The 16087-nt window shown below is 44.7% G+C and overlaps 1 protein-coding gene across 2 annotated transcripts; it reads right to left on the bottom strand.

Moving 5' to 3' along the window:
* Positions 1 to 323: 323 nt before the first annotated feature.
* Positions 324 to 8934, bottom strand: LOC132389078 (zinc finger protein 239-like). Of its 2 annotated transcripts, none has more exons than XM_059961492.1 (2): positions 8908 to 8934; positions 324 to 4039 (listed from the first exon to the last, which is right to left on the bottom strand). In XM_059961492.1, exon 2 carries the CDS (start codon positions 3630 to 3632, stop codon positions 2670 to 2672), a length of 963 nt encoding a protein of 320 aa, XP_059817475.1. In that variant the 5' UTR covers positions 3633 to 4039; positions 8908 to 8934; the 3' UTR covers positions 324 to 2669. The 2 variants fall into 2 exon arrangements, with proteins under 2 accessions (XP_059817475.1, XP_059817474.1); XM_059961491.1 differs by lacking the exon at positions 8908 to 8934 and adding an exon at positions 8432 to 8450.
* Positions 8935 to 16087: the final 7153 nt, after the last annotated feature.

Here is a 16087-nt window from a genome sequence, read left to right as displayed (position 1 = left end):
GGCACTTTCTTAATCTCATCATCTGCGAGAGCTGTTTCTTTTAAAGCTTCAATCTCAGGGTCTAGGTTCTGTTCTGCTGTAAGCTCTCCCGCATCGGCAGACATTTTAGCCATACTTCGAGTTCCTGTGCAGGAAGGATAAATGTTAAAATCCATCTGTGGGTCGTCAGTGGTTGGGTTAGTTGTTAACTGCACTGCAGGAACAACTTTACCATCGGCCAGGTCATTCCCTAACAGCAAAGTGACATCTTCCACTGGTAAACTGGAGCATAATCCGATCTCAACAGGTCCTGAAACCAACCCTGACAGTAAAGTTACCTTGTGCAATGGCATGGAAACCATGCCGCCCCCAATGACTTTAATAAGATTTACCTCACCAGTGTTAGTCTCATCACCAAACTTTAGAATGCTGTCTAATATAAGTGACTGAGAAGCCGCAGTATCTCGAAAAATTTTCACTGGAAATATGGTTCACCCTTCCTTTACTAATAAAAATCCATCTGACATAAAATGATCGAACACTTTCTTAACTTGGTCAGACCTCTCAGACCTTAACTAAGCAAACAGAATGTTCAGAACCCTGTGGGTTTACAGGTGCTTCAACAGACTGATCACAGGCATTCGGGACTGCCTCCTTTTCCTTTTTCATCTTCAGGACAGAACAATCAGCCATCACATGACCAGCTTTCTTACAATAGTAACAAGTAAGACCAGCGTATTTCTCCTTCAACTGTTTCCCTTCATCCTTACTCTTGTCACTAGTCCCAGCTTTAATTTCTGGTTTACCCTGGTGATCCCTGCTACTCTTTTGGAAGCTGTTATTCGGGATAAACTTAACCTTATGAGTTAGAGCAAACTCATCTGCTAATCTAGCAGAGTCCTGCAAAGTGGCAGCATCTTTTTCATCTAAATATGTCTTTGTGTCATCAGGGACGCACCTTTAGAATTCTTCAATTAAAACCAATTCTTTCAAGCAGTTAAAATTATCATTCACATTTTTATATGTGCACCAGCGGTCAAAACACACAGACTTCTCATAAGCAAAATCCATAAAAGTCTGGTTCACAGATTTCCTCAAATTTCTAAACTTTTGCCTGTATGATTCTGGGACAAACTCATAAGCTTTGAGCACAGCCTGTTTCACTATGTCACAATCAGCTGCTTCATCAACAATCAAAGCAGAATAGGCTTGCTGAGCCTTCCCCTGAATTACACTTTGTAAGAGAATAAGCCAAACCTCTTCTGGCCACTTTAAACTCTGAGCAACCTTTTCAAAATGCTGCAAGTATTTATCAATGTCGGCCTCGTCAAATTGAGGGACCAATTTAACTTCCCAACTGGCCTCAAATTTATCACCAGAGACCAACGCTGGACTCCTTTGCTGCAACCTCTTTATCTTTTCCAGCTCGAACAGCCTCTGTCTTTCTGTTTCCTCCCTCTATTTTTCTGCCTCTTCTCTGTTTTTCTGCTTCTCAAGCCTCAAACTGCCTCTGCCTTTCCGCAGCCTCCAGCTTTAATTTTTCTCACTTGTACTGGAGCTCAAGCTCACTAGGTTTACTTTCAGGAAACACCTCCAACTCCTCCACTTTAAACACACCCTCAAATTCATAATGTTCAGCTATCACCCTCTGCATCCGTGCCCTCCTCATTGTCAATTTCAACATAGCAAGTTTTAACCTTCTAGCAAGACTCAACAACTCAATCCTTCTGACGCCCTCTAATGCCTCAGAGGTTGGTGCTTCCAGACATCTATCAGCATCCATTGCTGCTGATTTTCCACACACCAATAAATGAAAAGGGATGAAATTGATAATGAATGAATACACCCCCAAATCTGTTCATATACTGGATGCAGGCCCCAATTTTGTTACGAATCATAACGTTTTAGAAACGAACCAGCAGCAATAGACTATACCTGGTCTGTTTTTGATCTTAAAACTATCTGTATTAGAATCTACTTGTAATATAGTAACTAAAGCAAGATAAACAAAAGTTAACAGTGTTATGTGTATATATGTGTTTAAATAAAACTCCCAAACTATTGAGCTCGGGGGAAACAAGGCTTGGAGTATTGGGATGGTACAGTATGAAAGTGCAGTTCATCCATGGAATAGGTGATGAGAGAGATATTTGTAATCCAGGGTAAATGTTGAGAGAAGGCAATTATGTTGAATTCCACAGGTTCCATGGTGGAAAAACGAGAGAACAGTCGCTGTAGATTTTATTTGTCGTCGTTCCAAACTCTCATACGATTTATCACCGAAAGTGACTTGTCACTATGGGTTTCGTCTTCAAGTGAATTACCACACCACACCCAGGCAAGAGTTAACACATCAGTGGTTTTCACAGGACACCCCAAATCAGATCCACTCCTATGGATCAAACGAGGTGACAACTACACATTCGATGTACGGTGAATCGATAATTAACCCACCCTTGTGTGCATAGGAAAGTTCCAAACAGTGACCCTTGGCCACTAGTTCCCTTGTTTCGATCCTTCAGTTTTCCCTAGTTCGTCTCCGTCTGACTCTGAGTGTCTGTGTCCTCGGTTAAAACTAAACAAGCTGCGAGTGATGTAAACAAGCTGCAAGTCAGACTGATCCACCTTCTTAATCTCTTGATCTCTCTTAAAATGACAGTCCACAGCAAACGAAACCCAGGGATTCATAACTATGGCCACTCCCCATTGTGAACTGACTGGTGAGCCAGTAGTTGGGACGACTGAGTGAATCCCTTCCCACAGACTGAGCAAGTGAACGGCTTCTCCCCAGTGTGAATTCGCTGGTGTGCCTGTAGGGTGGAAGATTGAGTGAATCTCTTCCCACATTCTGAGCAGGTGAAGGGCTTCTCCCCAGTGTGAACTCGCTGATGTCTCTGCAGGTGGGATGACTGAGTGAATCCCTTCCCACATTCTGAGCAGGTGAACGGCTTCTCCCCAGTGTGAACTCGATGATGTACCAGTAGGCAGGATGAATCCGTGAATCCCTTCCCACATTCTGAGCAGGTGAACGACTTCTCCCCAGTGTGAACTCGCTGATGTTTCTGCCGGGTGGATGAATCAGTGAATCCCTTTCCACAGACTGAGCAGGTGAACGGCTTCTCCCCAGTGTGAACTCGCTGATGAACCTTCAGATGGGATGACTGAGTGAATCCCTTCCCACATTCTGAGCAGGTGAAGGGCCTCTCCCCTGTGTGAACTCGCTGATGACTCAGTAGGCTGGATGACTGAGTAAATCCCTTCCCACATTCTGAGCAGGGGAATGGCCTCTCCCCAGTGTGAACTGGCCGATGATTCTGTAGGTTGCATAAGTGAGTGAAGCTCTTCCCACATTCTGAGCAGGTGAACGGCTTCTCCCTAGTGTGAACTCGCTGGTGTCTCTGCAGGTGGGATGACTGACTGAATCCCTTCCCACATTCTGAGCAGGTGAATGGCTTCTCCCCAGTGTGGACTCGCTGATGATTCTGTAGGTTGGATAACTCAGTGAATCTCTTCCCACATTCTGAGCAGGCGAACGGCTTCTCCCCAGTGTGAACTCGCTGATGACTCAGCAGGTGGGATGATTTAATGAATCTCTTCCCACAGAATGAGCAGGTGAATGGCCGCTCCCTGGTGTGAACTCGCTGGTGAGCCATTAAGTCAGATGACTGAGTGAATCTTTTCCCAGAAATTCAGCAGATGACCAGCCTCTGCCTGGTGTGAACTGACTGGTGTGTCCACAGGTGGGAATACTGAGTGAATCCTTTGTCACCCACAGAACAGGTGAATGGCCTTGCCCAGTGTGAACTTGTTAATGTACCTTCAGTTGAGATGACCGAGTGAATCCATTCCCACTGTCTGAGAAGGTGAACGGCCTTTCTCCTGTGTAAAATGACGGGTGTGCCAGTTGGTCAGTTAACCGAGTGAATCCCTCCCCACAGTCTGAACAGGAAGGATGGTTGGTTGAATCCCTTGCTCCACTTCTTAAATATATAGACAGAGACAACAAAACTGGCGTGTCATGTTTTTGCTTCCTGGAGACAAATTCCTTCTTGTTTTTAACCTGTAAAAAGATTTGCAAAATCCATCAATGCGTTTAGGACAATACTTCCGTTGAAATTACTTGAGTTGCCAAGGTTTGATCTGGTATCACACTGTTACAATGAGGTTCAACTTAAGTCTGTTAAAAAGGATTTGGAGTGAATTTTTGTATTATTTCAGGTTCTTGTCACAGTCATAGAAAATTACAACATAGACACAGGTACTTTGGGCCATCCAGTTTATGCTGAACTATTTAAATTGCCCATTCCCATACCCTTAACATTCAGGTTTCTACACAAACCTCTTAAATGTTGAAATGGATCTCGCATGCACCACTTGTGCTAGCTGCTCATTCCACACCCGGATGACTGTCTGTGTGAAGAAGTTTCCCCTCATGTTCCCCTTAACATTTCACCTTTCACCCTTAATCCATGGCCTCTGATTGTAGTCCCACCCAATCTCAGTGGAGAAAGCCAGCTTGCATTAACACTATCTATGCCCCTCTATCACAATCAAATCTCACCTCAATCTTCTACATTCCAAGGAATAAAGTCTGGACCTGTTTAATCTTTCCTTATAACCCAAGTCCTACAGACCTAGCAACTTTATTGTGAATTTTCTCTGAACTCTCTGAACCTCTTTTACAGCTTTCCTGTAGGCAGGTGACCAAAACTGCACACAATACTCTAAATTAGGCCTCACCAATGATTTCAACAAGTGTACATAAAATCCATCTATTGTTGTCAGTACTTTGATTCATGAAGGCCATTGGGCTGAAATCTTTTTTTCCGTCTCTATCTAACTGTGATACCAATTTCAGTTAATTAAGGACCTGTATTCCCAGGTCCCTTTCTTCTACAACACTCCTCCGTGCCCGACCAGTAACTGTGAAAGACCTCCCTTGGTAGGTCCTACCAACATGCAACACCTCACACTTGTCTGCATTGAATTCTGTTTTCCATTTCTCAAGCCATATTTCCACCTGGTCCAGTTCGCACTGCAAGCCATGATAGTCTTCTCGCAGTCCACTGAATCCCCAGTCTCGGTTTCATCCGCAAATTTGCTGATCCATAACCATCTTATTATCCAGATTACTGATACAGATGACAAACAACAACAGATCCAGCACTGATCCCTGTGGCAACCACTAGTCACAGGCCTCCAGTCAGAGAGGCAACCATCTGCTACCACACTCTGGCTTCTCTCAAGGACAGTGTCTCATCTAATTTACTGTCTCATCTTGAATGCTGAGTGACTGAAACTTCTTGACCAACCTCCCATATGAGACTTTGTCAAGTGCCTTGCTAAAGTCCATGTAGACAACATCTGCTGCTTTGCATTCATCCACTTACCTGATAACTTCCTCGAGAGACTCGATAAGTTTGGCTAGAGCGATGCTGTCTATACTTTATCAGTCCACACCTATCCAAATACTTACAGTATATATCTGGTTCCTGCACCAACATTCCAATAACTTTCCCAGTTCTGATGTCACGCTCACCAACATATAATTTCCTAGTTTATTTTTACAGCCTTTCTTGAACAGCAGAACAACACTGTCTGTCCTCCAATCCTCCAGTACCTCACCTGTCACTAAGGATGATTTCAATATCTGTGCTTAGGCCCTGATAATTTCTGCACTTGTCTTCCGCAGGGTCCTAGTGAACAACTTGTCAGGCCCTGGGGATTGATCCACATTAATTTGCCTCAAGACAGCAAACCCCTCCACCTCTGTAATCTGTACAGGGTCCATGAAGTTGATGCGGCTTTGCCTCAATTCTATAGACTCTGTGTTCGTCTCTTGAGTAAATACGGATGCAAAAAAAATCTCCCCAAGTCTATGTTATCCCTTTATATGGATTACCATTCTGATCTTCCAGAGAATTAATTTTTTCCCTTGCAATCTTTTTACTCTTAACATATCTGCAGAATCCCTGAGGATTCTCCTTCACCTTGTCTGCTGGGGCAACCTCATGCCTTTATTTCTTTCATAAGTGTTCACTTGAATTTCCTGTATTTCATAAGTACCCCATTTGTTCCTATCTGCCTGTACCTGTTATGCACCTCCTTTTTATTGATCAGGGAGAGGAAAGCCAAAAGGGTGATAGATCTGCATGGAGGGAGGTGGGGGTAAGGAGGGTTAAACGAAAGTTGCAGGGGGAATGGGAGCCTGAATAACAGAACAGAGAGTGGAGAGATTGTGGAGACAGATGTTGTTCAGGCCTCAGACAAAGTCAGGAATGAAAAAGTTGAGCATGGTGCAGTGAATATGCTGAGCCCAGTATATTTCAATACAAGGAGGAGTGTAGGAAAGGCGGATGTGTTCAGGGCATGGATCAACACCTGGAATCAACACTAGGATCTGGCAACTGTGGACTGGGACAGGCTGCTTTATGGCAAAGGTGTGCTTGGTAAATGGGAGGCTTCAAAGCGAAATTTTGAAAGTAGTAAGCGGGTATGTCAGAATAAAAGGTAAAGATAGAAACTGTAGGGAAACTTGGATTGCACGAGATATTGAGACCCTGGTAAAGCACAAAATGGAATTGCATAACAGGGATATGCAGTCAGTTTCTTATGGAGTATAAGAAATGCAAGAGAACACATAAGAAATCAATCAGGATGGCTAAAAGATGGCATGAGGTTGCTGTCACAGAAAAGGTGAAGGATAATCCTCAGGGATTCTAGTGATAGATCAAGAGCAAAAGGATTGCAAGGCACAAAGTTGGTCCTCTGGAAGACCGGAATGGCAATCCACGTGTGGAAACAAAGCAGATGGGGGAGATCTTAAATATTTTTCCATCTCTATTTACTCAGGAGATGGACAAATGATCTATGGGAGTGTGGAAAAGTGGCATTAACCATTTCAACCCTGGGGGAAAAAAAAATCTCTGGCCACTCACACGCTCAATACCCCTCATCATTTTATACACCAAAAAATGTCTCTAAATATAAACAAGGAAATTATACATTGCACAATCTACTTTCCATGATTCAGTACATTTACATGGCCAGGTGTGTAAAAAGGGCCCGTTGAATATCAGGGACAAACAGGCCCAATTCACCATAACCACAAGCTGTTCCTGCTGCTACCATCCAGGAAACGGTACCACAGCCAAAGGAGCAGCAGGCCCCGGGACATCATCTTCCACCAGGCCATCAGACTGATTAATTCATGCTGATACAATTGCATTTCAATGTTATATTGACTGTCCTATGTACAGACTATCTATTATAAATTACTATAAATTACACATTGCCCATTTAGATGATGTAAGGTAAATATTTCTACTCCTCATGTTTTTGAAATATGTAACTAATAAAGTCAATTCAATTCACCCTCTCCACTATCTGTTCTGTCATTCTGGCTCCCATTCCCCCTACAACTTATTTTAACCACATCACCCCCTCCCCTGCTCACTACCACTAGCAACTCTTACCACTAGGATATTCATCCCCTCTTGTTCTGTTCCTCTAACTAACAAATCCCCTATCAGTCTTTTGACTTTCCTCTGCCAGGTAATTCCCCCCACAGCTTCTGAAGTGGTCCACTTGTTGTTGTGTGAAATGGCCACAAGAGTACTCTGCGATGCCTATTTAACCTCATTCCCCTTCCTGACTCTCACCCAGTTTCCTGTGTCCTGCACCTTGGGTGTAACTCACCTCTCTTCATGTCATATCTATCACCCCCTCCAACTGCTGGATGATATGGAATTCACCCATTTCAAGCAGCTCTTTGAAGTGCAGGGTTACAAGTTGCAGCTGGATGCACATCTTGTAGGGGAGGGCATCAGGGACACTGCAGGCCTCCCCTCCTTCCCTCGAATACCCCTCTAATTTGTAATAACCAGTGTGCAGATAAATCTTGTACTGTGTATTTTTTACCCAGTGACAAGATGTGCACAATGAATTTTATATAGAGAGGTATTCATTTTCACGGCTAGCAAAGCACTGTCAATAGGAACTTTGATCTCCTCTGGGTTTGACCGAGTTCATCTGCACTCTCACACAACCTGTGTAGCAGGCCTGTAACAGGAAATGCAGGAGTTTCTCACCAATGCTTTTGCACATTGTCCATATGTGGTTTGCTTGCTAAATTACACTTTAAGAAGTAAGATTTCCAAATATCACTCCACTTCTTCCCACTTGCAAATTCTCCAGCAACTTTTGCATCACCAAAATGCAAACAGGCATCACTAGTTTCTGTGTTCTACATACATATTCCCCCTGAACCCGTCCCCAATGACTGACGGTGGTGAACTCAGTGAATGAAATCCCAATGAATATGAAGGGAAGGGCAGTAGTCTGTCTCACTGGAGTCTGGCACATTTGTGATGCGAAAGCTACTTGTTGCCCAGGGCAAAGGTGTTTGATATCATTATGTACCCAGAGAGAATGGGACAAAACATGTTCTCACCAGTAGAAAAGTCCAGAGCAAGAGGAGGTAGAGGAAGCAACACACACAAAATACTGGAGGAACTCAGCAAGCCAGGCAGCATCTACGGAAAAGAGTACTAATGATGAGTTCCTCCGACATTTTGTGTGTGTTGCTTGGAATTCCAGCATCTGCAGATTTTCTCTTGTTTGTGTTGGAGGTAGAACAAAGGTGATTTTCTCAACTGCTGATGTAAAAGATCTTGTTCCTTTTCTCCGAGTACCTAATCCTTGCATTTAGATAGCTGGAGCTCAGCTCTGACTGAGAGATCCATCGGTTCCCATTCCCGCATCAGCCGGAAGCTCCCCGGGGCCCGTGTACGGATCGTGGAGTTGAGAGAGAGGGAAGAGGTCAGGACTGTCCCGGGGTTGCTGCCCACGGTGTCCGAAATTCAGAGGAATTATCCTGAAGTCGGTATTTAAGATAAAAACACAATTAATCGCTCTTACGCAACCGACATTTTCAAAGCCTTCTGTGCACTGCGCGCATGAGTGAAACTCAGGGACGTCCTCAGCCTGACGCCTGCGCATTTCATCGGCGCTTCAGCGCCGGCGAAATTCTTAACGAATTGCCCTATGGGTAATCACGGTGCCATTAAACATTTCTGCAAGCACCATTTCAATATCCATACCTCATTTTTTTTTATCTTGGGTATAGAAAAAATCTGCAGCTGTTTTAACGCAGAAAGCGGCTCCCATAAGCAATATACACAATATCAACGTGTATCTAATGCCAAAGTAAAATGCAGATATAAAACATAGGAGATTCTGCAGTTGCTGGAAATACTGAGAAAACATTTTCTATGTATTCCTCTCCAAAATTTCTGCCTTATCTGTTGATTTCCACCTGTGTTGTGCAGAAATTAACCACCTTTTTTTTCGATCAACCAGTTTCCAAATGCTTCTAATCTTTCACTTTTAACCACATCCTGCTGGTCTTATTCGTCCTCCTCCTCTGGACCCCATTTCTCTCTGGAGCCCCTGATTCAAGCTGGTAACTCTTTTGTTTGTGACCCTGCACCATCGAAGATTCACTCGCTAGTCTGCTGTCAGACTTTAGAGGTGCATTGTGTTACGAGACCGCAGGTTCGTTTACTGTGAGTGTCGCTTTAAGTGCCTGAGTGAGGCGGGGCTGTGATGTCAGACACAAGCTGCGGCAGCCTGAGGGAGCGGGAGAGGGAGAGGGAGACAAGCTGTTGGAACTTCAGCGTGTGACTGCTATAGGCTGCATCTCTTCCATGCCCAAAAGGTACGGTTGATCTCATCATCGGCACGCAGTGCACAACGGATGTGTGACTGTCACTTCGTATCATCCATATGTGTGGATTTGCTGGAGTATCCTGTGGTATCACTTTTGTTGTCCCTTACCTGGAATCGGGGTGTTCTGTGGTAACCACTTGGAAACGATATTCCTGTCACTGTCACCTGGTGATATTTCTAAGTGGATTTCGGAACTAATCGACGGATAAGATCTTTGGCGACTGTGATTTCGTTTACCCAGCGTGGAATGTGTGTGGAATTCTTCGTAATTGCCTTCTCTCTACATTCCCTTTCTTAGTAACTACGCTATACAGCAATATAAATGCAGATATATCAAACAGGTTAGCAATGATTGTGTGTGTGTGTGTGTGTGTGTGTGTGTGTGTGTGTGTTTGTGTGTAAATAGGAAAGCCAAGCTTCTTCACGCCTCGGGGTGAATGGATACCGTCTTACGGTGATGAGTGAAGTTCGGTTCAGTTCGTGGGATTGAGTCGGGTAGTGATGGAGAGAGAGAGAGAGGGAGAGTTTTGAGTCTTCAGGTAAGCTGACGCCGTCGATAGTCCCTTCGTCCTCCGAAATCCTTTGGAAGTCACCGACTGTGACCACTACAAACGGGACCGTTCTTCTGTGGTGGAGTTATTAACCCAGGCGAGGGATGGACACACGAATAACTCCCCACAGGTCACAGCCTTTTCACACTGCGAGAGCCACTGATCGATGCTCCTGATCGATCCTCCAAAGCCCACCTTTTTCTGTGGACACAACAAAGCTCATTCAGTGTCCAAAAACATGTGTCTGGAGGTCTATCAGCGGACCTCCTCCTTATCTCACCGTGCTGAGCCCCAGCTGTCCATCAAACAGTTCCTCCCTTCTCTCTCTGTAAGAACACAGAAGCTGACAGTGTCCTTGTAAAAGTGTCAACAAGCTTGCAGAGAAACCATAACACCATCTCCGAGCAGTCTTCCCCCCCGTCTCTCTCTCTCTCTCTCTCTCTCTCTCTCTCTCTCTCTCTCTCTCTCTCTCTCTCTCTCTCTCTCTCTTCTTCACTCTCACTCTCACTCTCACTCTCTCCCTCCCTCCCTCTCTCTAACAAGGTGTTCGGTATTGAACAACTCCCTCTCTCTTTTCAAAAACACAGTTCATAGGGGTAATTCAGGCCCCCTTCACAATACTAATAAAGATAATTGTTTTAACATCGAAACCAGACTCCGTTAGTGATCTATTGCTGCTGGTATGTAACAATTGCAACAACCCAGCTGTCTGAGGCATAGTCCTTTAAAATTGGTGAAAATGACCCAAAACGTTGAAAAGAGCGGGGAAGAAGGAGTTTAACCAACTTCGTCCGGAGCCCTGAACAACGTCACAACCACAGTGAGCTCATCGTCTTGTTCAGCCCGGAGAAAATCATGCAGGAAATTCATGCAGGTGGATAAGATGATGAGAGCCATTGGTCGTGTGGATAGCCAGAGGCTTTTTCCCGGGGCAGAAACGGCTAACACGAGGGGGAATAGGGTTAAGCTGCTTGGAAGTAGGTACACAGGAGATATCAGAGCAAAGTTTTTTAAGCAAAGAGTGGTGTGTGTGTGGAATGCACTGCCAGCGACGGTGGTGGAGGCGGATACAATAGGGTCTTTTAAGAGACTCTCAGATAGGTACATGGAGCTTAGGAAAATAGGTGGCTATGTGGTAGGGTAATTCTAACCAATTTCTAGAGCAAGTTAAATGGTCGGTACAACATTGTGGGCCAAAGCATCGGTAAAATGTTGTAGATTTCTGTGATTCTATGAAATTCAAGGGAAATCTCCTATCCCACTGAGTGGTCACTAGTTGCAACCTGTCATCTCAGGGAGGGTGAGAGGAGAACAGCAGGGGTAGATTTTTCACATACTGATATGGAACAGAAACATAGGTAGGGACCAGCTGGGCTGAGTGGCCTCTCAAGCGAGACACGGGATTTGATACAAACTGATTTATCATTCACAGATCCACAATATTAAACACCAGTCTAGTTTAAGGCTAACATCAGCAGAACAGACTCCTCCAATGCTCAGTGACCAGGTTTCAGTCCTGGGTGCGATGAGCAGCCGCAAGAACTGCAGAATCTGACAGTAACAGTCCCTCATGAACCTGCAGCTGTCTTCAGTCACCGTGATGGTTAAACATTTAACACGGAGCTGATTTGAACTTCCTCCCTGATGTGAAGTTGCTGGTGTTGCAGCAGCTGGGATGATTGAGTGAAACTCTTTGCTCACTCCGGACAGAAATGTGGCCTCTATTTATTGTGAACTCACCGGAGCATCACAAGGTGGGTTAACTGAATGAGTCTCTTCGCACACACGGAGCAGGTGAACGGCCCCTTCCCTGTGCGAAGCTGTTGGTGTATCTGCGATGCCCGATTGAATCCCTTCCAAAATGAGAGCCAGTGAATGACGTCACACTGCTATAACATCATGGCGATGTATCCAATCAGATCACGGACATGGACACGTGTTCGGGCTCTCCTTGTCGCGAGTGGGGCGCTGTCTTCTCCAGCATCTCCGCCTCCACATTCAAGAATCGGCGGCTTTCAAGCGCTGGTGAACTGACAGATACAGCAGAACTAACGTGTTGTTGTGTTTGTGAGTCCCATAGACAAATCCTTTGCCTTTTCTACACTGTTAAAAGCTTACAAAGCACATCAGAGGGTGAAGGACAACATTTCAACTGAAATAATTTTAGTCTCCATGGTGTCTTCTGATTAAAACACTGTCACATCTCAAAGTAATTTAGAGCAACAAGATTTCGTCTTTTAAATGGCCACAGTTCCGGCATCAGGCACAATATCAAACTCTCTGCTTCTCTCTCTGTATCAAAATGGATCATTCCTCCCCTTCATCGGTCTGTGACTTGGCTCAGTTTGTCTGTCTCCTTCGCATTCTGAGCATGCGCCACACACCCACTGAGATCACATTTTATTTACACGCTGTGACTAGAGACTTTCTGATTATTATGTCCCTCCTGGCATTTGACGGTGGCAAACTCAGAGTCAGCAATGGTATTGAACATCGGGAGTAGGTGATTAGGCTTTTTCGTTGGAGATCGATAAATTGCCGGTAGTGTGTGGCTGGATGAGTGGGTCGTTTTCAGACTGGAAGGAGGTAGCGTTTGGAGTTCCCCAGAGATCAGTCCCTGACCACAGTTGTTCACAGGTTAACGTCTTGGCGGAGGCAGCGAGATGTGAGATGACTCAGTCTGCTGGTGACGCAGAAAGAGTGGAGTTGGGGGAGGGGAGGCTATTCACATGCAATTTCGTAGCTTTGCAATCAGTACATAGTGCACTGTGGGGCTGCAGTGCCGGGTTCCAATCTGCTAATTAGATTTGCTGACGGCACTACATTGATCCGCCGGATCCCAAATAATAACGAGGCAGCCTACAGAGAAGAAGTCATCACCCCGACACAGTGGTGTCAAGAAAACAACCTCTCCCTCATTGTGACAAAAACACAGGAGCTGGTTGTGGATTACAGGAGGAATGGAGACAGGGACCAAATTCAACATTTCCAAGTCTGTTTTTGACACAAAATGCACACTTTAATATTGATCATGACGCAATGTATTTTATATATTGTTGATGACATAAAACATATTTAGATTGTTACTGACAGAGAATCGTATAATTTGTGTTCCGTGTGTTATCTGAATGTACTTGCCTGTGATGCTGCCACAAGTCAATGTTTCTCTGACCCTGTACCTTCCCGTACTTGTGCACTTGGCAATAAATTCAACAGGACCTGAGAAATCTCAGTGAGATTTGATTAGTGATGATCATCTTGGCAGCTCGGTAGGTCGAATGTATGCGACAGTACACTGTTAAATGCAAAACCCTGAACAGTGTCGATGATCAGAGGGATCTTAGACTCCAAGTTCATCGCTCCCTGAAAGAGACTGCACAGATTGATCGGGTGGTTAAGAAGGTAAATGGCGTGGTTGTCTTTATCAGTTGAAAAATTGAGTACAAAAGTCGGAAAGTTGTGTTGCGGCTGTTACGAGCCTGCGGTCGTACTGTGACTGTTTCTTTAAGAGCGCCGGCGTGAGGAGGCGGGGCTATGACGTCAGTCACAGGCTGACAGCGCTGACTGTGGACTGAACCATAAGAGAGAAAGAAAGAGAGAGAGAGAGCGATCTGCAGACAGGCAGTCGGAGGGGGGGAGGGAGGGAGGGAGAGAGGGAGAGAGGGAGTGAGGGAGGGAGAGAGAGAGAGAGAGAGAGAGAGAGAGAGAGAGAGAGAGAGAGAGAGAGAGAGAGAGAGAGAGAGAGAGAGAGAGAGAGAGAGACTGGAAAAGCTGATCGCTTCAGTTAGTCGCAGCTGAGGCTTGGAACTCTCCTGTGCCCACAAGAGTGGGTTGATCATCGGTATACGGAAACACAACGAACGTCTGTGGCTGTCACTTCGTATAATCCATAGGAGTGGATTGTGAAATATCTTGTGTTAACCCTTGCCTGGGTATGTTGTGTGGTAACCCCGGGAAGACGGTGTTCCTGTGACAGGTCACTTTCATTAACTCGTATGTGGACGGATTCAGCGGGGTAAGAACTTCGTCGACGGTTATTTTGAAGTAACGGCCGTTTCTCTACGTTTCACCCTGGATTACAAATATCTCTCCCATCATTTATTCCGTGGATTACTGAACTTTCCTACTTTACCATCTCAAGACTCTAAGCTTTGTTCCCTCAGGCTCGATAATCTGGGGGTTATATTTACACATATATACAAATAATACTTTCCTTTATTTCGTTAACTTACTATGTTATAAGTAGATACTAAGAGTTGTTTTGACATCAAAACCAGACTCCAGTGTGAACTCTGTTGCTGCTGGTTCGTTTCTAAAACGACTCAGTTCGTAACACAGTTTTATAAAACTAGTTAGACCACATCTGGAGTGTTTCATACAGTTCTGGTCGTCCCCATTCTCGGAAGGATGTCGGGGCATTGGAGGGGGCGCAGAAGAGGTTTACCAGGACCCTGCCTGGATTAGAGGGCATGAGCTATAACGAGAGGCAGGACAAACTTGTGTTGTTTTCTCCAGCGCGGCGCAGGCTGGGGTGAGACTGGATGGACGTTTATAAGATTACGAGAGGAATAGATAGCGTAGACAGACGATATATTTTTCCTGGGGGTTGAAATGTCTAATACATTTAAGTTGGAAGCAGTTGTGAGCGGCAAGTTTGCTTCTTTCCACAGAGTGGTGGGTAATTGGAGTCACCGCCTCCACCGTCACGTGATCCCGCCTCCTGTTCACGTTGTTCCGTAGATCTGCAGCATCTGCGGGTCACTGCTCTACGTGTCCGTGTAGCTTCATCTTTCGCCCGTTCAGACAAGGCAGTGAGATCCGGATCTGTCACGTCCTCTCATTGTGGTAGACAATATGCCTTTCTGCAATATTTTCAGCATGTTTCATTCCACTGTTTTTATCTGCTGAAGTGCTGCCGATGTTTCTGGGTGTCTGACCCATTTATGTGAGAATTTAGCCTTTTGTATTTATCTGCGCTTCTCATAAATGTGTACAGTTCAGTTAAGCTTCTCTCCACTACTTCCAAAGCAACAACCCAGTCAGTCAAATAGTCGACACAACTAAAATAGTTTATTACATCTTTTTTCATTTTGTACTATTTATATAATTTAACTATGTAATAATTATATTCTTATATTAAATCACAATTGTTAAAATCTATGGTTATGAATTAGGTTCTACTGCTGCCGCAGAGACAACGCATTTCATGACATATGCCGGTGCTATTAAACCTGATTCTGATATTCATATGGGAGACCCACCACCAGTCACCTGATCCCAGTTACCGCAGGTCGTAATGCGAGATTGAAGTTTTTTCTATTTATTTGCATTCCTCAGATATGACAACAGTTCAGTTTCCTTCTGTAGTTCCAGAGCAGAAGCTCAGTCTATCTAATATTTCCACACAATTAAAACGGGGAATTTGTATATTCTTATCAAGTACTGAGCTACAGTGAAAATCTTGCCTGATGTACCATCCACACAGATCGATACATTGCAACAGTACATTGAGCTGATATATGACAAAACAGTAACTGTAACAAAGCATTATGGCTGCAGAGAAAGTGTAGTGCAGATAGACATATGGTGCATGGTCACGTCGAGTTACATTGTGAGGTCGAGTCCATTTTGCCATTCATTTGGCTTATAACCACAGACAGGAAGCCATCCTTCAGCCTGGTGTTACGCACTTTAAGGCTTTTGTATCTCTCCACCAATGTGGGAGCAAGATTGCAGCAAGAATGTCCAGGTTATGAGGTTCTTTGAGTACATGGCCTGCTTTCCCGAGGCAAGGGAATGTAGGAAGAGTCCATGGAGTGGAGGCTTGT

The sequence above is a fragment of the Hypanus sabinus genome, unplaced genomic scaffold (genome assembly GCF_030144855.1).
Source record: "Hypanus sabinus isolate sHypSab1 unplaced genomic scaffold, sHypSab1.hap1 scaffold_47, whole genome shotgun sequence".
In the NCBI taxonomy this organism is placed as follows: domain Eukaryota; kingdom Metazoa; phylum Chordata; class Chondrichthyes; order Myliobatiformes; family Dasyatidae; genus Hypanus; species Hypanus sabinus.
Note: the sequence above shows the minus strand (reverse complement) of the source record. Positions and strands in the feature narration are given on the sequence as shown.

Coding starts and splice junctions, on each gene's coding strand:
- LOC132389078 (XM_059961492.1), bottom strand. CDS start 3,632: ATGGCTCACCAGCGAGTTCACACCAGGGAGCGGCCATTCACCTGCTCA.